At 49.4% G+C, this 22,920-nt stretch overlaps 2 protein-coding genes across 20 annotated transcripts in view; one reads left to right on the top strand and one right to left on the bottom strand.

Annotated features, from left to right (window-relative positions):
- The first annotated feature begins 9 nt into the window (after positions 1 to 9).
- Positions 10 to 8,707, top strand: PLEKHJ1 (pleckstrin homology domain containing J1). Of its 4 annotated transcripts, none has more exons than XM_075076860.1 (6): positions 10 to 183; positions 1,264 to 1,331; positions 3,018 to 3,095; positions 4,540 to 4,630; positions 5,579 to 5,749; positions 6,192 to 6,348. In XM_075076860.1, exons 1-5 carry the CDS (start codon positions 90 to 92, stop codon positions 5,743 to 5,745), a joined length of 498 nt encoding a protein of 165 aa, XP_074932961.1. In that variant the 5' UTR covers positions 10 to 89; the 3' UTR covers positions 5,746 to 5,749; positions 6,192 to 6,348. The 4 variants fall into 4 exon arrangements, with proteins under 4 accessions (XP_074932961.1, XP_074932960.1, XP_074932959.1 ...); XM_075076858.1 differs by having other exon boundaries at positions 13 to 183; positions 3,018 to 3,084; positions 6,192 to 8,707; XM_075076861.1 differs by lacking the exon at positions 6,192 to 6,348 and adding an exon at positions 4,828 to 4,891 and having other exon boundaries at positions 20 to 183; positions 3,018 to 3,084; positions 5,579 to 5,738.
- A 7,803-nt stretch (positions 8,708 to 16,510) lies between these two features.
- The window catches only part of DOT1L (DOT1 like histone lysine methyltransferase), a 72,136-nt gene continuing 65,726 nt past the window's right edge, over positions 16,511 to 22,920 (bottom strand). For 4 of the 16 annotated variants that reach the window (XM_075076855.1, XM_075076853.1, XM_075076848.1 and 1 more), the window contains exons 27-28: positions 21,663 to 22,634; positions 16,511 to 17,775 (exon numbers count right to left, since the gene is read on the bottom strand). In XM_075076855.1, coding sequence (XP_074932956.1) covers positions 17,768 to 17,775; positions 21,663 to 22,634 — 980 coding nt within the window. In that variant the 3' untranslated portion in view covers positions 16,511 to 17,767. Of the gene's footprint in view, positions 20,556 to 21,662; positions 22,635 to 22,920 lie in introns of all 16 variants that reach the window. The other 12 variants (XM_075076845.1, XM_075076842.1, XM_075076839.1 and 9 more) reach the window with 6 other exon arrangements.

Genomic DNA, 22,920 nt, shown 5'->3' on the forward strand with positions numbered 1-22,920 from the left:
GGGCGGGCGGGAGCGGCTCCGGGTCGCGGCGGGGCGGGCCGGGGTCGGGACGGGCCATGGGGCGGCCGTAGCGGCAGGGCGGCCTCGCCATGCGGTACAACGAGCGGGAGCTGCTCTCCCTGGCCCGGCAGCCCGCCGAGAAGGCGGCGGAGATCCTGATGCGGGTGCCCAAGAAGGGGAGCGGTGAGGGGGCGCCGGAGGGGCGGGGACTGGCGGGACTGGACAGTCGGGGCTGGGGAACTGGGGGTAGGGCCAGGGCAGGACTGGGAGTGCTGGGGGGGGGGGGGGGGGGTCGGGAACAGGCTGGGGGGGCTGGTGTGCCGGGCTGGGGTTATTGGGAGGAGGTAGTGGGGACAGACTGGAAGGAATGATGTGCAGGACTGAGGGTACTGGGAGAAGGGGGCGGGAACGGGCTGGGGGGGCTGGTGTGCAGGGCTGGGGTTATGGACACCTTCAAGGGTCGTCTGTACAGGGTGCTGGGCCATCTTGTTTAGACTCTGCTCTTCCTAGAAAGGTTGGGCTAGATGATCCCTGAGGTCCCTTCCAACCTGGGATTCTGTGTTACTGGGAGGAGGTAGTGGGGACAGACTGGAAGGAATGATGCGCAGGACTGGGTGTATCGGGAGAAGGGGCTGGGAGCAGACTGGGAGGGCTGGTGTGCAGGACTGGGGGGGAGCACAAGTGGCAGCATTAGACCAGGGGCGCAGGGACCAGGGGATGGGGGGAAGAGGCTCTTTCCTGAAGCCTCCCAGCAGATGCCCGTGCAAACCTGCACTGGGGTGCAAGGCTCAACCCTGCTCCCTCGTCGCGGGCCCCTCCTCTGCCCAGGGACCTGCAGTGTCTGGCGGACTTTGTCCCTCGGAGGTGACCTCTGCGCCGACAGCTGTGGGCAGGGCCTCCCCTGGGACTGGCAGCACCCCGGGGGTGTTCAGGGCCCGTCGGCCGCGTCCCCTGTGTGTCGGTGCCGTGGTGCCGTGGGCTCTCTCAGCCCAGCAGCCACTCGGGAAGCTGCAGAGTGACTTTGTCACCCTGTGGCTGCGGTTCAGCCGAGAGCAGCCCGGCGGGGTCGGTGCAGAGGGTGCCCTTCCCGAGCACGTCGGGTGTCCTGAGCTCCTCTAGAAGCAGAAGGCTAAAGTGTACCGGAGCTTCCCCATAGGTTTGCTGGAATTGGCGCCGTGCTGGGCGCTGGCGGGGGTGGAAGGGGCCTCCCCATGCTGGCCAGCTTGGCCCTTCCACCCACCTCAACACTCTTTTGCTTCGCAGTGTTAAAGAAACGCCTCGTGAAACTTGTCGTCAACTTTCTCTTCTACTTCCGGACAGACGAAGCAGAGGTATGGAATCTGCTTTTTTGCTGCTGTTGTTTGTTTCCCTCCCTCTCTCTCCTCTTTTTTCTGTGAATTGATTCTGTGGGCTTTGTAAAGTGGGCGGTAACCGGCTGCCAGAGCCAGGACGCAGCACCCCTGTTTCCTCTTCCATCTCCTCAGCAAAAACTCCTGGGGGTGAAGAGCAGCTCTGCCATCTAACCACAGCCCGCTGCTTCTCTGTGAGCTTGGAACGAATCTTTTAAACATAAGTGTTGCCCCAAAACTGCAAAAGGTTGAGTCTGTGATGTTTGTTTGTGGGGCTGTGCCTTATCATACCAAACTGTGAGGGGAAGCTTGTATTTTGATCTCCTCAGAAAAGAATTAACGTTTTTTTCTTCTTTTTTACGCCAGAAATTTTACTTGTGTACAGTGCACACTGCTACTGGGAAGCTTTTGTGGACTTACCCTGTCAATACGCCCAGGTCTAGGGAAAAAGAAATGAGGGATGGGGCCTTTGGGCTCTGTTTCTGGCTTGGCCACTGTTAAGATCTGGTGATTTTTAGTGAATCCTGTGATAACCGTAGCTAAAGATTCTCTTCTTGGAAAATGAATATAAAAGCAATCTTAATAATGCATGTGAAGAAGGGTGCTGTGTGCGTGCTGGTGCTACAAACACGGGAACTGGAAAGCTCCTAGTGGCGTTTTTAGACTCGTTCCATCACAAATATTTTACCCTGATACCAGCTGAGCTCCTGTCTTCAGAAATACCCTTCCCTCCTTTCTGCTGGAGCGCAGTCGCTAACCACGGCCTTGCTAGAGCTGCAGTCGCAGTTCTCTGGGTAGGGCCAAGACGCTGAGCGGTCGCTCCAGCACGTGTCTGTGTAAAGGCTCAGCTGTGGCTCCTCCCCTGGCATGGGACGAGGCTCTGAGGACGTGGCCTGTCTCCTTCACTGCTGCTCTGCTCTCTTCTTATGTGGGGGTTATTTGTAAATGCTTGTGTGTGTTCTGGTGGGGGTGATGGTCTTGAATAGATCAAAAATAGCTCAGCAGGTAGGTGGAGGGTGCTAATGTAAAACCGATGTGCCAGAAACATGTAGTAAACCAGGTTTTTCAGTATCTTCCCTCCCCTCTCACATTTTGTTTAACATGGAAAAAAGAATTCACTTGTGGGTTGCTTTTGTTTATGGCTCGTATCACCCTTCGGTTCTCATGTCTTTGCTCAGTGTGCACTGGCGAGCAAATAGTACCTACTGCTTGTCTGTTTATCCTGAGCTGTTCCCATTCATCAACACGCTGTTCTTAACCTCTTGCAAGGGTTGGGGACAGCCCTTACAAAGTACAACGTGAGTTGTTCTGTGTGTCGTGGTAAATATTTCATCTTCATTTGATTTACTGAACAAGGAAGTAAACGTCTTTGCGTCACAAAAATGAACACCAAAGCCCAGACTGAATCTGAGCAAGTAGAAATATTTAACACCTAATTAATGTATGCAAAGTGTTACAGGCAAGACTAGCACAATGAAGCGTGTCAGCAGACACAAAAAGGTCGATTAAAAGAACATGGAATTTCCGTGCAATTAGACTGAACTACTTTAAAAGTAGCACCATGTTTATGAAACTTGCTTAAAAGGCACTGAGCAAACTCCGTGGGTTCAGACCGCTGTCGCACGGGTGGGCAATGTGGCTTAAACCCTCTCTCCGGGTCTTTTGCAGCCCATTGGAGCTCTGCTGCTGGAGCACTGCAGGATCACCAAAGAGGAGGAGAACGTCTTCTCGATCAGTGAGTTCTGCGTAGGCATTCCCTTTGCGTTTCCCTTACGGCAAATAGCGTTATGTGAAAGGAAACATTTTGCTGCTGAGTTCCTGCTTTTCCCTCTGTTTCTCTGTAACAGCAGGGTTAGTGCTGCTCAGCCCTTCTCCTCGTCAGTGGTTACTCTGGCATTGCTGTGCCCCGTCCCGAGGGCAGCAGGATTTCAGTGCTGGCTGAAGCAGGCTGTGTGATTTGCACAGCTGAGTGTGAGGAGAGAAGCAGCAACAACAGACAGAGCGCAGCTTAGCGCTTGTGGAAATCCCTCTCTAGGAGGGTTTGCTGTTGACAGATTGCTGCTTCTGTGCTATTGCATTTTTATCAAAAAAAGTGACCCTCAGATAAATCATCTGTTGGGCTAATCTAGCAGCAGTCCTCCCGCCACGCGGTTTGTCCTTGTGTTGATAGCCACGGCTCCAGCTGGCTCATGGTGTGTTGTCCTTTGTAAGCAGCCTTTCATCCAACAACTAATCATTGTGCGAGAGGTATGTGGCGAAAATAACAGGATGTTTCTCCAAGGCCGTCCCATATCTTTTGGCCTGGTTGTCAGGCACAGCTGCTTTTCTGTGTAGAGCCTTGTCTCTTTTAGCTGGGAGATGTGGTGCTCTCGCTGTCTCCAAAGGACAAACAGCCCGAACGTACCGATCTCTCTAAGCACCACACTCTGAATTTCTGGGGCTTTAGGACTGTCCTGGTGGATGAGGATTCCTGAGAAAAGTGTTCAAACCAACGGCAGTTGGTGTCAGGTTGTGTCCCCACACGGCGGCCCTGAGGGGTTTGATGCAGTCTGACCCAGTTATTTCTTAGCAGCAGCCTTGATCTCTGTGGACTGTGTACTAAAGAGCAGAGCTCTGGGGGAAATGTAATTAATTAGATGTCCTGATTCTGTCTTGGTAAAGAACTGGAGTTGCACGGGGACTTGCTTTCTGCTGTGCACCGTACCAAATTCCCAAAAGCCTCGAGCAAAGACAGGTCAGTACCTTCTCCAAGTGCGATTTAATTCCTCAGATGGCTGCCCTCTGCATATATCAAAATCACTTCCTCAGGGCCATTTTCCACTTTGATTACTGAATCTCTGGTGACCGTTCACAAGGAGGCTCAGGAAGCTTCAGTCCTGAATCTGGGCATGTTGGTCTGGTTCAGTTCTGAGCTGTCACTCTCGGTTTCAGAAGTTGCTCTTTCCTCTCCGAAGCCTTTGGCTGCCGTAAGCTGATGGACGCTGTACGCAGCTGCTCCGGGGCACCCGGGAGCCACCTGGGGAAGGGAGAGAGGGGACAGAGGCTGGGGTTACCAGCTTGTTCGCATCTTAGTTGAACAGAGGTGCTAATTGTGGCCTGGCAGAGTCTGGCTGTTGCTGGGGAGGGAGAACAGTGGAGCACAGGCAGCTCTGCCAGGACCTCCCTTAAACCTTTTCCTTATCCCTGGCAGGTTTCGTTGAGGAGCCAGAGAGAAAATACTGCTTTGAATGTGACAGCAAAGAGCAGTGTCAGGAGTGGATTGAGGCACTCAAGCGAGCCAGGTAGGCTGAGCCACTAGTGCGAAGTCTGTGTCATGCGCTCCATGCTATTTATCTCCTGGGATCAGCTTGTGGCAAACCCAGGGAGGAAAGTGGTCATCTCCTCCCAAGCCAGCTTCCCTTCAACTCTAAATAGCATCTGAAACTTCTCCACATCCTTTTCTGCTCAGCCTGTCGCATGGTCTGTTCCTGTCTTACAGCTATGAGTTCATGAGGAGGAGCTTGATTTTCTACCGGAATGAGATTCAGAAAATGACAGGGAAGGTGGGTCCCTTGAAGTCATTTTGTTGGGTGGTGACCGGTAGGTTTGGGCTGGAGCAGGAGCTGGTGATCTCAGGCGTTGCTGCCAACTGTCTTGCTCAAGGCTGTTTGCTGCCATGTGTACAAAAGAGATCCCATAGTAAGCCAGATCCTGAAGCCATTGTCTCAATGGCCAGACCTGAGAGTCTTCCTCTGCTGAGCAGCCTGCGTTGTTGCGCTCAGCTCCGGCTCTCATATGCACGCTCTTCCAAGGGTGGAGTGGCCCGAGGTTTGTAGCCTGACAGGTCTGGCCTGGGCTAGCCCAGGCTCCCACCAGTTCTCTGGAAGAGTTCCCAAGCCCTGGCCAGGTCAGGGTGTACGTGAGTTCTGATGCTGCTCACACCTCTGCCAGGCTCCTCGGAGCATCCCTGCTGGAGGGGAGGGAGGTGGCTGTGGCTCAGCTGCATGCTCCTGTGCCAGAGTGGACTGAATACAGCCCATGGGCCTTGGCTGTCCACTGTGTCCTGCCTGAGGGTGTCTCGACTTTCTGCACCATAAGCAGCAGCCAGGGGCTGAACTGGGGTAAATCCAGCACACGACTGGAATCGGTGCCCAGCCCAGCCCTGGACTGCGGGCTGGCTGAGGGACAGTCCTGCTGGCCTCCCCCCTTGTCTGCCTCTCACTGGTGCCTTCCCTGTGCTCTCGCTGCAGGACCCCCTGGAGCAGTATGGGATCTCCGAGGAAGCCCGCTTCCAGCTGGGAACGCACAAGCAGTAATCCCCTCGCCTGGGCCAGACTGGCTTCTGGCCCCCGCTCACCCCAGAGGGTCAACCCAAGCCCCCCTGGGAAGAACAGCAGCAGTTCCTCCACAGCGCTGACCAAGTGACTTTTTTAATTTATTAGGCAAATAATTTTGTATGATTTTTTTAAAAAGAAATTCATTGCACATTCCCACTTGCCCCAGCTGTGGAGGCAGCTGGTCCTAACCGCTCCCTGCAGACTGTGCCCTTGAGCTGACACCGTACTGCTGCAGCGGCAGGAGTGAAACCAGCCTGGCTCCTAGCGAGAGCAGAGGCAGGGACTGAACAGAGCTCCCAGCACCTGCTCCCCTCCAGCGCAGGCTTGCATCCCTCTGGCCCCAAGCTTCTGAGGCAGGCCCTGAGCCAGCTCTAGCCCTCCTCTTCCTCCCTGTCCCTCTCCTGCAGGGAGCTGCTCAGCTTTTCTGGCTCAGGATCTTCCTGCAGTCTCCAAGGGGGCCATTGAGGGTTGTTCATCCCCTTGCTGTAAGAGGATGCTTCAGCTGATTGCATTTCTGTGCTTGCAGGGTTAACCCTGTCACACCCTCTCCTGTTCATTGCAAAGCCCTTTCAGTTGCTGAGACCCACTGGCAGAGCCTGATGGCTGGGCTGTTGAGCAAGGAGGAGTGGGGAGGCCTTCACTGACCTGAGAGCTCAGCCACAGCTCCAGCTGACAGAGAGGGGCCATCCGCCTCCTGTGTCAAGGCAGCAGTGTCTGTGCAGCTACTGGCACCTGCCTCTTGGGGTTGTTTCCTTCTTTTTTCCCTTTCTGGGCAGGTGGTGCTAATCCCTAGAGGCCTGATGAAGGCCACGCTACAGCCCATTAGAGCACTCTTACCAATGCTTTGGAGAACAAAGCTGCAAAGCACAGGGGAGCCAAGACAGGGCTGAGCTCTGCTTAGCGATCCTGCCTCCCTCTGCAGTGCTGTGGGCTGGGCTAAGCTGTGCAGTAATTCAGCTTCCCAGAGAGGAAAGCCAGATGGAGAGGCTTGTAAAGACAGGAACTGCTCCACTTTGGCTGGATGTTTGAGCTCCAGGGCATGCAGAAGTTAAGCCCAGGGGGCATGCGGCAGGCATTAACACTTCATTCCCTGAGCTAGTGCTGCAGCTCTTCTCCCCTTTGTGAGTGTCCAAAGGGAAAGACCAGAAAACTGTGCCAAGGTCTCAGCAAGCTGGCAGGGAACAAGGGCTGCCTTCCCTGGGGCTCCTGCAATGGAGAGACAAGAACATCCCTCCCTAGGGCTCTGCACCCTCAGCCAGCGCTCTGGCTGCACGAAGGGAAACTGCCTGGAGAGAAGGGATGGAAAGACACTCCCCACACCTGCAGCCAGGGCTCCGGCAACCCGGTTTCCCAGCTCCCACAGCAAAGTATGCAGCTGGCTGCAGCAGCTCCCCTGGAAACAGACCAGGAAAAGCTCCAGGAAAGGCCCTTAGGAAGGTCCCAGGTAACATCCTTCTGTCATCAACTGCCTGAGAAACTCAAGTCACTGCTGGGGCAGGCAAATGCCCCAAGGGCTTGGCCTGAACTTTGGGGGTTTGCAGCTCTGGGCTTTGTTCCACCTGGCTAGCAGGAAGGCTGTGCTGCAGCTAACCAGCACATGGTACGTGACAGGGGGGGAGAGCAGCCTGCACTGTGAGCTGCGCTTGAAGGGAAGTTTCGGGGCTCTTCCTCTTTGAGTGGGAATTAATGCTGAAACAAGAGCCCCTATTTCAAGCTTTAGTGGCCTGGCCTTCCCTCTTTACCTCATGCTGTTGGGTACCAGGAGAGTGGCAGATGTCACTGATGCTTTATTTTTAACCTCAAAGCCAAGATTTTTTCTTTCCCTCCAATGGTTCCAGGTGCTTGCTCCAGAAATTACCAAAATAAGCAGAGGGGCAGCTGTCCTGCATAATGAGCTGAGGGCAGGGCAGGGCAGGGTGGAAGCAGAAAATAGGGTAGTTTTGAAGACAGATGGCAACTCTAGTGGAAGCAGCAATGAGGGATTAAAAGCAGGAACATACAAGAGCTTGTGCTTTAGGGAATTAGTGTCCTCAGATGACTTTAAAGTGCATTTTAATCCTCAGAAGCCTACTCTGCTTTACCTCAGTGCAGGGGCATGTTCCTGACATGCTGGTGAGGTACACAGCAGCTTTACTTACTGTGAAAAAGACACTTGTCTGTCTGGTCGCTCGAGAGAGGATGGATGGATGCACTCCAGGCTCAGCAGCAGGATAACCAGAGCAGCGCTGCAGCTGCCATTTCCTCTTCTGTAGCATGAGCAGAGCAGAGGTGGGCTCCCCCACCACAGGGAGCTGGCTGTGGCGTAGCAGCAGCAAACACTTCCATGGCTCCTGCCAGCCAGATTCAGAGGCAGAACGTCCACGTCCAAACTCAGCTCCCCAAGGTTCAGCATTAGTGATTTCTTCACTACGCAAAGCTGACCCGCGTATAAACAGAACCCTGGGAATTCTGCCAACGTTCAGTCATTTCTAGCAAACAAAATCCTGGCACTACAGCGAGGCTCACCGTTTCTGCCAGCCACCTTCAGTAGCTAACAGCTCTCCACCGCGTGCCTTCCAGGACCTTCGCTAGCGTCCTCTCTTCACACACCTTTCAGAAGGTAGAGCTGACACCATCTTCACTGTACATAAAATGGGCATTTTCTTTCAATGTTATGGGGAACAGTTGCGTGAGCGGGAGATAATCCCAACACTTATTTAAGAGGCAACAATGACATTTCTTAACTGAATGTAATACAATGCTGTGAAGAGTTATGCGGGCCAGCGCAGGCCCAGTAACTTACTTGGATCAACTTCTAGAATAGCGCTAGGACACTGGGTTAGGTTTCAGGAGTAAGGGAAGATGGTACTTCTAGACACTTTGAGATCTGCATCAACTGCTGGTGATTTATAGACAATTGTTGATTTTTCATCCTCTGGCCACAATGCTTTTTGCATTTCAGGGGCCTGTTCCAACGAGTGCTGTGTGCAGGCTCCCTGAAAGCGTGCTGAAGTCATTTATCTGTTGTAAGTGAACATTTCTAATAAAATTTGTTTTAATCTTTGTGGCAGTCAAAGCTGTTCTAAGAAACCAAAACTGCTGGGGAGGGGAGGCTGCAGCAAGCTCAGGGGCCGGCGCAGCCCCAGAGGGACGGGGCGGCTCACCCGACGGCTCTGCGCGTCGGCACTGCGCTACAGGTGTCGCAGCCAGGACCAGCGGTGGAGGAGCAGCAGCTGCACCCAAGAGCCTTCAGCCCCACGAGGAGGAGCAGGGTGGTAGTTGGAGCCAGCTGCAGCTGGCTCCACTCTCTGACTTTTAGAGGCCTTTTGCTAAGGGAGCTGAGCAGTTGGCAGTAGCTTGAGTGACAAAGGCGTTTGGGAAGACGAGCTGGGTCAGACTGCTGCTGCAAGCTGACCCACCCCAGTGTCAATAAACCTATCTAGAGCTTTCCTGCGTTCCATGAGCTTCGTGGTGTGAATTTGGGGCTGTCCCATGCAGGGACAGGAGTTGGACTCGATGATCCTTGTGGGTCCCTTCCAACTCAGGATTTTCTGTGATTCTACGAGCTGTGCAAGCGTTCAGTGAAGCAGGGCCTTCATCTCATGTTAGGACTCCTACAGCATCACGGCCATCACTTCCGAAGTTTAAATACGGTGCCCGGCTGATGCCAGTTTCATTTGTAGTGGTGAAATTAATGGCTAAAAGGGTGAATAGGAAATGTCACTAGGGTGGGTTTGTAATGTCGCTAGCATGCTTACTGTCCTCAGAGCTCAACTGTCCTCAGCTTTGCCAGAGCTGAATGCGCTGCCTAATTCAGGGTGCGGGGGCCTGTCCCTGCCTGCGCCGGCTGCTGCCGCCGCCACACAAAGCTGTGGTCGGGAACATCTCCCTTCCGTGGCGGGAGCCGAGTGCTGTCCCCTGCAGACGCCCGTCCTGCTGAAGCAGTGAAACTCCACAACAGTACGGTGTATTAAAATACATACACTTTAATATAAAGACAAAACTTCAAAGCATCGTTTCAATTACAAATCAAGGTAAAGACACAAGAAATTAAGTGGAAGGAGGGGAGAAAAAACTAACTCTTACATTGTGGAGAATTAGAAAGGCAGGGTGGAAATATATATATTATACATACATATATACACACCAGAAGAATTCACACTACTTCTATGGAAGAATGAAAGGAATGACAGGACAACTTACCAGTATAAAAAAGAACCCAACAAAAAAAAAAGATAAATTAGGGGAAGTTTGAATTTTAAATAATTCCGTTTAATAGGCTAAATTATATAAACTAATTCCTATTCACTAGGAAATATCCCACATCACTGTTCTAAGAAAATGGTTTTTTTTTAAAAAATCCATTGAAAAATGGATTTTTATTAGTAGTTAAAAGTTTACTAATCAATTCCTGAGCAACAGCAACCTCATAATCTACTGCTTTCCCCACAAAAGTCCCACTCAGCGAGGGCAGGCTCTCACTCCTAAAAAGTTTAAGTAGAACAGAGACCTAAAAAGTTGTTTTATAATTTGAGATCGATTGCTTAAAAGATTAATAGGTTAAAAAAGCCAAGCAGGATGGATCAACCCATTCCACCTCTTCCTCATTAACTCCAGAAACAAGACCTTTCTAAAGAACGGTTTGACTGCACCAAAAAAGCAAACAGATGTACCTTGAAAAACCCAAAGGATCACAAACTTGAGAACTTCAGGGTTAGCATTGCAAAACTTTGAATTCAAAGATGTGATTTTGTGTTTAGACTATGAAAACTTAGAGAAACCTCTTCAGAAAGAGGATTACAAACAGCAAATATACTGGAGAAGTATTCCCCATTCTTGCATCTTGGGTTTAAACCCTGAAGTTCACAATTATAGCATCTTTTACTGCAATATTCACTCTAAATAGATATTTATATAATTATAATGCATAAGGATAAATAAAATATGGCACAACAACATTTTTAAAACTGGTCATCCATCGTTTAGTGAAAACCTGACATGCAAGCTGTAGAGATGTTGGAGAAAAAAAAAGGAGGAAAAAACCCAAACCCAGCCCTTTAACAGCCATAAAACTTCAAATACTCGTACACCGACTATGCATCTGTGCTTCCCAAAACTCTGATTCTTGTGATTTTTCCTCAGTGCTGTAAAGATAGTTCACAAAAACACTGTCTAGTTTCTTCTCCCCAAACTGTGATTTTAAAATACATTATTGTGGGTTTGCAGTCCACTGTACAACGACCATCCCTTAACTGAAGCAATCATCGTTTGGAGCTCCCAATGCTTAATCCTCTTTATGCTTTTGGCTCAGGCAAAACAACAAATGCAGAATTTTTCAAGACAGCCACCTGTGTGAGTTGGGATAACTCCCTCCAAGAAAAAAATGCCTCAGTAATCTTCAGGTTTCCATACCCTGCATTAAAAGGACTGATTTCAACACAAAGCAATGAGTTATGCATAGGACTTGATCAACCAAAGCCGCTTTACGTCGGCACTAGGGCAAAATTACCAAGTCCTAATGAACGGCTCTTCTGCGAGCAGCACCTGTGATCGGCACCAGTCGGCTCCAGCAAGGGACGGCAACCCGGGCTGGGGACGCACGTGTTTGTTATTAGTGCTTGGAGGTGATTAGCACCAACTCCAGACCTGGCCGGGGAAGGAAGGGCCATGGGGAAGTCTGAGGCAGGAGGGGAGTCTCTGATCAGCAGCTTGAAAACATGCTCCCAGCACGGGAAGTCTCCTCTTCCAGCAATGCGGAAAAACCTCTAGCAGGGCAGGCAACCACAGGCTGACAGAGCAGCCGTTCGTAATGTCAAGGCCCAATCCCGCAAACCTCCCCTGCCTGCAGAGCTACCCTGCAGCAGCACCGCTGCGCCAATGAGCCCCTGCTGCAGGAGCATCGCGAGGGCACAGGTCCCACAGGTCCTCGTGCAAAGGCCGCTGACGTCCACAGGAGTGACAAAGCGGTGGGCCCTCTGAATAAACTCAGAAGAGATGAAAGCATGTGCTGGCCCTCAAACTGCTTGCAGTGACTCTGTGTCCCGCAGAATCCAATCACCTGAACAAGAGCCAAGCCTAACCGCTGCAGATACCAGCTCTGCATCCGCTGATGCTCTCCCCTGCCATGCAATCACTCGGCCGCTCCTCTGCTTGGACTCTCTTCCAAGTGGAAAAAAAAATGGGTAGGGGGAGCAGATGCTGCTTTCTAAATACACAATCCTAGCAAGAATCAAACCACACAGGTCCCTGGAGGCAACCCCAAGCTGCCTGTCCGTGGCCTTGTTACTCCAGAGCAAGAGACCTTCTGGAAGGGGAAGCCCAGCAGTATGGGAAGATACAGCCTCCCCTGCAGGGACGGCTGGGATGAGACAGAACCTCATCACCATGGGGCATAAGTCCACCATGGTGTGAAGCACCCGACCTGCAAATGCAGCCCCCCTGCGTTCGGTATGAATCTGCACTGCAATAAAAGCAGGCGAGGCAGATCTGGCTTACATCCATCTCCTTCCCGCCCACACCCTCCCATTTCTTTTCTGAGGCAAAGCAACTACCCCCGATAAGTCTGTACAGAGTCATAGAATGGTTTGGGTCAGAGGGGACCTTTAAAGGTCAGCTAGTCCAACCCCTGAGGAAGGAGGATGAAGAAGCATCACCCACGCCCCTCAGAAAGAAACTCTTGTTCCCAGCAGGGTGAAGGCAGGTACCCACAGGCAGCCACACACCTGCCCCCGCTGCACTGAGCCACACAGTCAACCCCGACCAGCTACAAAGGCCGAGCAGTATTGAAGCGATGTTCCATTCTGAAACATTACTCAGATGCAATGGAAGAGCTTATCAAGCCTGAACCCTATCTGCTCAGCAGATTTTAAATGAAGAAGTTACCTGCTCGGGTATTAAGTTCGACTACAGAAAGAAAAAAAGCTACTCAACACTTTGACTTGAGATGAAGTAACCGAGTGTGACACACGTTTGGGTGAGTTTCAGGCTGTGTGTGAGTCCCGGGGATTTGAAAGCTCTTGATTCACGAAACCAATGACTAGGAGATCCCTTCACGATCAAGTGATGCAACCTTCCTTCCTGGGGTACTTCCGCAACTGTAGGCACAGTCACAGATTCAGACCCTACGAGCTGACCTTCATCCCCACATGCCCATCCCACCAGTGAGTCCTGGCACAGGCAGAATTCAGGCTTCACAACCCAGGCTGCGCCCACAGCCAGAGCCAAGCCAAACCCCAGCGAACAGTGGGGTGAGCACAAAGCATGTGCTAAGAGATAAAGCAGCTATCGCCATGAGGAAGGAAGGACATGAGATGGAAGCACAAGAAAATATTGCTATATTTGGCCAAGGAGACACAAGTTCCTGCTATTAGAAGAAACCACTTGGGGATGGTGCTCTGCCTCTAAATGTCATGCACATCATGAATGCACTGTGCTCCCTGTTGTTGGCAGCTGCCCCAAAGAACAGCTTCCCCTTCACCTCTCCCCCACTGCATCCACAACACAAACTAAGAGGGGTGAAGGTGCTTCCCATTACTATGGTTGTCCAGATCAATCCACACCTTCCTAAAGGAAACAGCCTCATTTGCGCCAAAACAAGAGGCGATGCAGGAACAGCCACCCTGCACACCAGCTCAGTTTCAGCAAGCCAAGCTTCTATGTCCCCCAGCCATGTTTTCCCACTTTCTCCCTCAGCTACATGAAAAGCAGAGAAATCTCACTGCTGGGTGCTCCAGACACCCCTGGCTAATGGAAGAGTTGTTGCAGAATGACCACTCTGCAGCAAATAGTGAGTTTAGGTTTAGCACTTCTGGAGAACTCCCAGCCTCGCAGCACGGTGGGTCTCTGGACTGAACCCGGCAAGCGCGAGCCAGAGGTAGCAAATCACCAAAAAAGGAAGAGCGCGCAAGGCTTGTTCCTCAAGGCTGACGTTTAGCAGCGGGGCACAGGTTTTGCTCAGCACAACGCTCAGGAAGTTTCAATTTTTTTGGCAACATATGTGCTACAAGATGTATTTTAGCTTCTTGATGAGTCCCTCGCTGGCAGCAGCGGTGTGGAGAAGGAACATGTGTGACGGCCACGAAATGACTGGACCCGGCAGGATGCGGTAACACAGAAGGAATTCCTTTGTGGAACTGGGTGTTTGGCTTCAATTACTCAAAAGTATCTCCAATTATTGAAAACAGGTTTCAGACCTCTGGCACGGTGCTCCTACAGTAGGGTCACGAGGGTCTTATTCTTGTAGCCATATGGATCAGATCTCAACATCTCAAACCTATTCCTTCAGCAACCCTGCAGTAAGGTAAATGCTTTTATCCTGTTTTGCAGACAGAGAAACAAGTTGAACTTGCCTGAAATTATGACAAAGCGCTAAAAGATCAGGGAGCAGGGAAGACGACAACACAAATCTCTTGGCAACAGCATCTCCCAGCTAATGCAATACTACAACATCAGTGCAAAACCTGCACTCACCTGGCTTCCCATCTCACACTACTCCCTGCAAGCATTAGCTTATCAGGCACCTTCCTAGGAGCGCGTCTCGGTGGGGATTAGTACAAGGATTTACATTAGAGCTGCCGCACAAGTGAAACACACTGCCATTATGCAATGCATCGCAAGGTGAAAGTGCCAACCGTGCCAGGCGTGGGTGGAAGACACTGGCAAGGGCAGAGCAGCTCTAGACTCCTGCAGAGTGGGCTGCCAAGACGGTAACATCAGGTCACTGGGAATGACAGCACTGAGGTGATGCAGAGGTAGGTGAAGGCCCGGTCCCAACGGATGCCAGGAGGCTGAAACAGATGCTCAGCAGGTTGGCCGGCAATCTGAATCCCTTTCAAGTACGTCCCAACTATGCGTTTATTCCTGGGTCAGCATCTGGTTTCCTTTGGCCTTCCCGGATGACGGCTGGAGAGTCACAGACTCCAAAATCCTGGTAGTTGAAAACATCTCGATAGCGCACGTGTGCTCAGCTACAGTGAGCGGACTTGTGCTGCTGATTCCCAACAGCTGCTCGTGAGCAAGTCCTGCAATAGACACTGGCTGGCTACCAATTACCAAAGCACCCGCTACCACAGGTGACACTGAGGGACAGAGAGAGTTTTGCTTTTCCACAACACCCACCAGAGAGCAGATGACAAACTCCTTACCCCGGGCCTTTGCTCCGAAGGGTCATAAAATTGTTTATGTTGGAAAAGGCCCTTAAGATGCAAGAGTACAGCTGTAAACCTAACACTGCCGAGTCCACCACTAAACCATGCCTCACAGTTCTGTCTTGCTCCCCAGACACCGACTCCTGAAATGCTGTGAACCTCGGGGCAAAGCAAGTCATCCCGCAACACGGATCTGGCCATGCCCTTCAGCTGAGGAGGAGTGCCAGGAGCCAGCTGCGTGATACGGGCCTCCAGCACGTACTGGACAGCAGAGCAGGTTCAAGGGAGCTCTCAGTCAGTTTCTCCTCCAAACAGGCATCTTTGCTGGTGTCCTGTGAGCGCCTCGGGTATGAGCACAAGCGAACCCTCCCCGTACAGAACAAGCGATGTTGGCTGAGTTCTCTTGCTGGATGCCTTCCGCAGTTTGAGATAAAGGAGGGCACAAGAGGCCCAAGGAGCACCGTATCTTGGTCCCTTTTCAGAAAAGGATCTGATAAAAGAGTGATTAAAAGCTTCTACTTGCATTTCCTCGTCTCTCTCTCATCAGGGATAGAAATGATAGGGGGAGATGAAATTAAGGCTGCTGCCCCTCCAGCAATTGCTCAGGCACAGCCTACCAATTTAAAGCATTCAAAGACCTGAGCACTCTGCCGTTTGCTGGGAAGGATGCTAAGGCAGCTCTGCAACTTCTAGTTACCCAAGGACTGGAAGAAGCTGGAGCTGCCCAACTCCCAGCTGCAAAACATCTGGGTTACATTGTCTTCCTGGATTCCAGGACATAAAACTGTGTATGGCTTCTACTAGAAGCTACTGGATGTTTCTCAGCTATCACCCTCTGAGCATTTTTGCCTTTTTCCAGGTTTTCATCTTGCTGTTAATAACTCAGCAGGGCGCACCGCTGTCAAGTCCTCTCCCACATGCACAGCAGAAAACAGTTCCAAAACGTCCCTAATTTCAAGGGCTATCAATCCCTTCCCTTTCCAGTGAATAAGAAGGCAAAGTTAGATCAACAGTTTCTGCACACAAAGGCTGCCTATGGAAGACACACTTAGAATCAACAAAATAACTGCACTTTGTCCTAAATCTCTACTAAGATTGCCAGGGATGAGGTACAGGGAAAAGGGCCTAACTGAAGCCTGTAGAGGGTAGGAGCTGTTACGGCACCTCTCCTCCACCCCATCTCTTGAGCATGGCCAGCATGACGCTCACAACTGTTCCTCCTGGATTCAGGCAGCAGGAGAGTGTGCCCAAGGGCAGAAGTATCTTGCCTACTTCAAAAAACAGGGGCAGGAGTTAAACAGCTAAAGCGTTCTGCCCAGCTTTTTGTGACCATGGGACGCTCCATCGGGTGGCTGGTAAAGCAGGGCTCAAATCTAAGGTGAATGCCCGATTGCTGGAGGTGGGAGACTGTTAGGGAGCGCTAGTGACCTAGGAGGGATTTAAGGACAGTGAGTGCCTCTGACGCAGAGCAGTCCATGCTGCCCCTCAGAGCACCGGGGCTAGCAGGCAGGTGTTTCCCAAAGCCTAAATGTGTTTTTCTTCTAGTCATTTTGCTGTTGCAATTCCCCTTCTTTTACTGTAGTTTCCTTTATTGGTGCTTGGTTTCATCTGAACCGCGTGATTTCTACTTAACAGATCATCCTTCTCCTCACTTTGTGCACTTGAATAAATAAGTTTTTACAAGTTTACTGTGCATTGTACAATCTAAAAATAAATGAAATAAAGTATATGAAATTTATATTTTTTCATCACATCTCTATAAAATACAGCCGCCGCTCCAAGCGGAACTTTCTGTACACAGAACACCAAGTCACAATACAATTAACTGCACCAGTTTGATAGTGTGACAGCACGGTAAGCTAGATTGTGGTGTTTTTGTGAACTACCATTTAGACCTACTTAAAGCAAAGAAATACAAAAGCAAAATGCACTTCGCCAATAAATGTACACAGCTAAGCCATCTCTGAATCAAGTATCAAAACCCTACTAACAAAATACATTGTACTTGGAATAAAAACAAGCTGAGAAAATCTGCTACCTGCACCAGTACAGAAGCACTACGTTCAGTCTTCCCAATGTTGGTAACAAGGGCCTGACCAATACCAGTGATTATGCACCCTGTTCATATGCCAATGACGTCCCAAACAAGTTACCAGACTAGCTACCAAAATTCACAGTGACTTGAGTGCCACCAGCAACTGCAAATGGCCCAGTGCAGTAGTTACAATGGGGCAGGACTTGAATTTCTTCTGTTCAAACTGTGCCTGCATTGGCTGAGCTTGCCTGGGCGACCCCAGGCACTCTAGCTGCCACTCCAGAGGGGAGTGCTGAGATCTTCTTTGTAATTAACACAATTAAAAACCACCCAGTTAACAGAGTGCCTGGCTCAGTTCAAATTAAAACACTAAAGGCTGCTGTTCTCCATAGCTCACACTGCTGCAAACCAAGCAGGCTTTTGGTATATGAACAGAGTAACTGGAATAAATAAACTGCAGACCTTTCTGAGAACTGGGTTTGGCATTGGTCAACCCTCCAAATTCAGCACCAAGGATTCAAACTAGAGGCACAGTTCTGACGGATGAAATAGCACCGAGAAGGCTCTTTACATCTCTGCTGGTGTGCCAGTCCTTTATTATTCAGAGAATTTAATAATAAGTTGTATTTATGATTCTAGGTGGAATAAAATAAGTCAAAATTGTTTATTTAAAAAAAAGATAAATACTTTATCTAAACTATCAACAATACAAACTGGAGCTTTAAGCATTTCTTTTGTCTTTTTTTTTTCTTTTTTTTCTTTTTTACTCAGATTCACAGTAAATATTTTCTCTGTTGTTTAGGTCTTTTTATGTTTATATTTTGTCCAGTAGTAAGAGAGTAGAAACCCCTGCACAGGCCAGGCGAGCACCTTTCAGTGGAAGCCGAGTGAAGTTGGTCCACGTTGTCCTTGCATAGGTCACATTGGGTTGAGGTAGAAATCCTAGTTACCTGCACAACAGGAGGAGAGGAAGAGACTTATCTAAATAAAAGATAAAAATCCACTGTGTGTTAGATGTGTCAATCATTTCTACAATGCCCCAAGACCTCGTTAGCCAGCAAAGAAGGAGCAACTCTCGACCCAACCGCAATCAGACAGAAAGGATGCCTCCAAGAGTGACGTGTGGCCCGTCATGGCTACTGTTGTTTTTAAAGCTTTCTGACAGCGTAACCATACTGAACTCTTATCCTGTGACTGACCTCAAGTCGGGGGGAAAAAGTGTTTTCCCACTTAGTACTTCACCTTTTTCTAGCACTCACTAATCTGCTTTGAATTTTTTATTACTCTGGGGCAGAAACATTATGAGAAGCAAAGCAGTTTACTTTAGCCCCTGATTCCAGATTTCAACCTTGGTTCACTGAGGACTCTGAGCACACGTGTTCACACTGAAGCCAATGGAACTGCTCAAATATTTGACCTGCATTCAAGAGTCACAGGGAGCGGGACCACAGCTATGGTATGTCTGTCAAACACCATCTCCTGGTGGCGTTATTTCTGCTCCTTTGCTCCACAGTCCAGCTTTGCCATCCACCTACCCTTCTCCATACATCACTTTTGTGCCTTGCCTATTTTGCTCAGAACCTTTTTGTGACAGGCACCACCACATCCCACGGTTTGGAGTCTAGCGCAATACGACCTCAGTTCCAGGTAAGGCAACTGCTTCAGCAGAAGGCTTCCACACTGCTCTCGCTTGAGTCGCTTATGTATACAAAACCCCAGGTCTAACCCTCCTCGCCCATCTTGTTTCATTTCGGGGTCTTTCAAGCCCATTCTGTAACCACGTCACACTTGGTCCCTGTGGGCACGCAGGGACTGCATTACTCAAAACCCTTCCTCAGCCTCGATGTCTTGTATAGAAGGACGGAGGTAATACTTACGTGCCTCACAAAAGCCCAATGAGGATTTGTTCATGTCTGTGGAGCAATTTGATGATGAAGACAATATACACAATGCACAGTCAAAAGAATCTCTCAGGTATATTGTAATTGAGTCATGTGTTTTATAAGCGGCAAAGAGTATTCAACCATATATTGTACGTAGCTTTGGTATCAGCGAACAGCAACAACATCAAGGACCTACAAGAAAAGCACGGAGCAAGCTCTGGGGCCTAACATACTGATTTAACTTTGCAAGCACAAGTTGTTACATCAGGATGCCACAGAGTAGTTTCATTAACAACAGTACCCAACTCTGTGGTGATACACTTTATTCTGGAGTTGCTCTAAAGGCATTTAAATACTTGCTTCAGTAAAAATGCATACAGTCTCTGGAAACCCTCCTTTATTCTACAGCCCCAGCCTTTATGAAGTACGGACCACAGTTAACCCTGTGTTCTCATTCACAGTCTACCCAGTAAGCCAGTGATTGCCAAGTGAGCATAAATACAGCATCTGATGGTAACTGTTAGCCCTAGCAGGCAAGTCCAATGAAGCTGCAGTGCACAGATAAATTACACCCCTTCTTTGCTACCTGTGGTTGTTTTCCAGTGATGCAAGGGGCACATTAACTGCAATGCAAGACCAGTGCATTTGCTCTCCAAGGCAAAGCTGCAGCTTGTAGCCCAGAGATTTTTAACTTTGTGATTATCTAGAGCAGCTGGTTTTGTCTACAGTAAAAACAAGACCACCGCATTGCCACATACAGTCACAAAGCAGCACCATCACACATCCTAATGCTATGCAAACGTGGACTCGTAAAGATGCAACAGTGTCTGTGTCAGAGGGCAAGAAGAGGGGAGGGGGAATCAAAGTAGGCGACAGCCACTTGCAGTGAGAGTACAAAACCGTATTTTAAAAATAGACGTTTCCTCCTGATTACCAATCTTCACAAATAAACATTTTCATGAAGTGATCCCAACCTGAACATAATCCTAATGTCAGATAAGACAGACCAGAGTTACCATTGTGAGCACTCCTTGTCGAGAAATCCTGACTCCCAGGAACAGAGAGCATTAAAACTCTCCATCCTCTGCAGTCAGATTATTTGCCTCCCACATTTTAGAGGTTTCTCTGTTTCACAGAGCCCATCCCCAAACTATCCCTGAAAAGGAAGAAGCATCATTCAGCATCTTGTACAAAACTCCTCTTTTTTTTTCTCTAGCCTTACCTTACAAAATAAGAACCGTTAGCTAAGCAAGCTCTTTATCGTGGCTTAACCCCAGAAAGGTGCGAAGCATAAGGAGACTGCATGCCAAGTGTAACCCACATAGCGGACGTGCCAGCTGCGTTGGACTGCGTGATCATGGGCGCGGACTGTGCCAGCGCCAAACGGGGCAGAGGTGGGTGATGGACTGTAAAGGAGGGGCGGGAGGTTTTGTGCTGGAGAGAAGCTAGCTTAATAGACAAAGAAGCATTAGCAGATTGGACAGAAGCGGCAGAAGAGGATGGCAAAAAAGCTTCGCTAGGTGGGATGGATGGCAGGTTCTGCAGAAGCGCAGGCTCAGAGTTAGAAGCAAGTAATGGAGGAGGTGGGGGCAATGAAACATTAGGAGGGGGCGGAGGGGAATGGAAAACAGATTGCACTGGCGCTCTGTTGAGGTGCTGAGCAGATCTAGTCTCACTAGATGTTACTAAATTAGAGGAAGGGGGTGGGAAGGATGAGGATGAGGTGCTGGCAACAGCCTGCAGAGGGTTTAAGCTTAGCACTGTGCTGCTAGAGACAGCACTGCTGCTGAAACTGGCTCCAAATTGATGAGGAGAGGAGGCAGAAGGCACCGCATGGTTAAAAATACCTGCAAACAGGAGAGAAAAACTCAGCTTCAACAGATGGGCTTTGTACAGTCTCAAGTGACAAGAGAAACAAAAAAAATAAAGAAAAAGCAAAATTATAATAGTTACAGCCCCACGCAAAAATATGCGGCATGAGAAGGCAGCAAGCAATGAGAGTAATGGTGCAGGCCAGGACGTACAAAAGATTTCACTTACCTTTCCTACTGCCAACCTCTAAATGCCATGAGGAAAAATGGTCAGACCCAAGAACTGTCAGTTCTATACCACAAGGGTAGACTTTTGATGAGATTACGTGGTCTCTAGAGTTGCTTATCTGAAGACTTAAACTGCTGCTCTTCCCTCCCCACCCTCCTGCTTTCCCACATACAGGACAGCAGAGGGAAGACTGTATTTCCAGCAAATCTATGTGCTGAGAGATGTGAGAGTTAGGATTTCCCGACATGGTGCCTAAATGATTATGGACAGGTAAGAAAAACTGCCTTGGACACTTAGTAACGGCAGGTTCAGACTACCTTCTAGTCCTGCCAGCTTGTCTCCGGTTTGGGCCACAGAAGCCAAGCCTGTGCTGAATCCCAGAAGTGCAAGGCGCATATGGCATTGCCCTTCCTGGCAAAGAAATGCTCTTTGTGTCCATTCAAGAGCCAGAATGCTATGCAATTCCCAACACCATCTCCTCTGAAGTGGCACTGATGCTTTGCTCTTCCTGGATCATGCTAAATCCACTCAAGGCCTAATCTCAACCTTTGCTCAAGTTGACAAGTTAGAGATCCTTAACCTAATACCATGATAAGTTAAATCTTTTACCTGCAGGCAGACCTAAGTTGGTTGCAACACAGCAACATCTGAACAAGAATACATTATGAAATCACAAAGTCTGGGTGTATTCTTTCATTAAGGTGATACAACAAGCTCATCTAGTAGACAAAGCTCATGAGATTTCACTGTGGGGAACTGAACTCATCCTAGCATTTCCAAGAGAAAGAGGAGACCGGTTATGTGGGATAGATCTGCTTCACATCCTGCAGAAATGAAACCGTTTCACCCCTGGAGAGGCAGTGTCACACTTTCCTTTAGGCCCTGTCTTATACCAGAAAAAGAGTTCTGCCTACCTCCAACTGTTCCACCTGTAACCCCAGGAGAGAAGTTCCCCATAGTGTGAGAGTTAGTCAGTCTGGTTGCACCTGATGACACGTGGACCAGACTGGCAGCAGCTGGCATTGAATTAAATAAGGACTGCAATACTGAGGAATTTGTCACCGAGTTGAGGTTGGCTTGCAAGGCCATGGGGCCGAGGGGGAACTGCGATCCAGTGTTCAAAGTGTTTAGGAAAGGATGGTGTGTCTGAACAGAAGATGCTGGGTTGCCTGCTGAAGAAACAGCAGTAGAAAGGCTTTTACCATTCAGAAGGCCACCAGATGAAACAGCAGCGGAAATGAAAAGGTTGTGGCCATTTTTAAACTCCACATCTCGGTCCCTTCCTTTGCCAACCTTTCCGTTATGCTGCAAAGAGTTTTTTTCTGAAGAACCCCCAGTACGAATACTTATTTCGCTGATCTCTTTGCCTTTGACCCCTGACCGATTCAAATCTTCTCCTTTCGTGCTGCTGAGGCCTTCAAGTTGCCTCTTGTTCAAAAAAGGATTCGTTTCTGATACCCCCACATCTTTGCTTCGCTGCGACTGGAAACCCAGGGAGCAGCTGGAAGTCGTCATGTCTGAAGCCTTGTGCGGAAGAGAAGCACCATCGATAAAGCTGTGTAAACCGATGTCAGCTGACAGTCCACCATTGTATGTGAATCCGTTAGTGGAGTTTGTACTAGGGCTAAGCCCGTCTGCCCCAGACGAGGGCATGGCAATGCTTTTCCTTGTGTGTGCTGTGATCTTGGTGTCAATAGCAAGGCTATCCTCAGAGGATGGCTTGAAGGCAAACAGCGAATTCTGGCTCAGAGATGAAACCGACTGCAAGGGACTATCTGTAGTTTTGGCCAGGTTGATGTCAGATATCGGTGAAAAAGTAGATTTCCATTTACTGCTATTCATGTTCTCGTTGCTTTGTGCTTGTTTCCTCCCAGATAAGCTGCCACCTAGTTTGGAAGAAAATTACTAAGTGTCAAAAATCAGCATTCACTGAATCTGCTCATTAAGAACAGCATTTTATCTTTCAACACCCACATTTTACCAGTCTGTAATTCTATTTCTGATCCAAAGGCAGAAAATTTGTGAAGTCACCTATGAGTCCTTAAAATTTACTTTAATGCTCTGAAAAAGCTTGAGAATGCTGATCTACTTTTTCCTCAGTTTTGTACTACAGATTCCCTCCCCAAACCCTGGGTCAGTGAAAAAAAATGGTCAGATCTTTGTGACTATAGA

This window comes from Phalacrocorax aristotelis, chromosome W (genome assembly GCF_949628215.1).
Source record: "Phalacrocorax aristotelis chromosome W, bGulAri2.1, whole genome shotgun sequence".
Classification (NCBI taxonomy): Eukaryota; Metazoa; Chordata; class Aves; order Suliformes; family Phalacrocoracidae; genus Phalacrocorax; species Phalacrocorax aristotelis.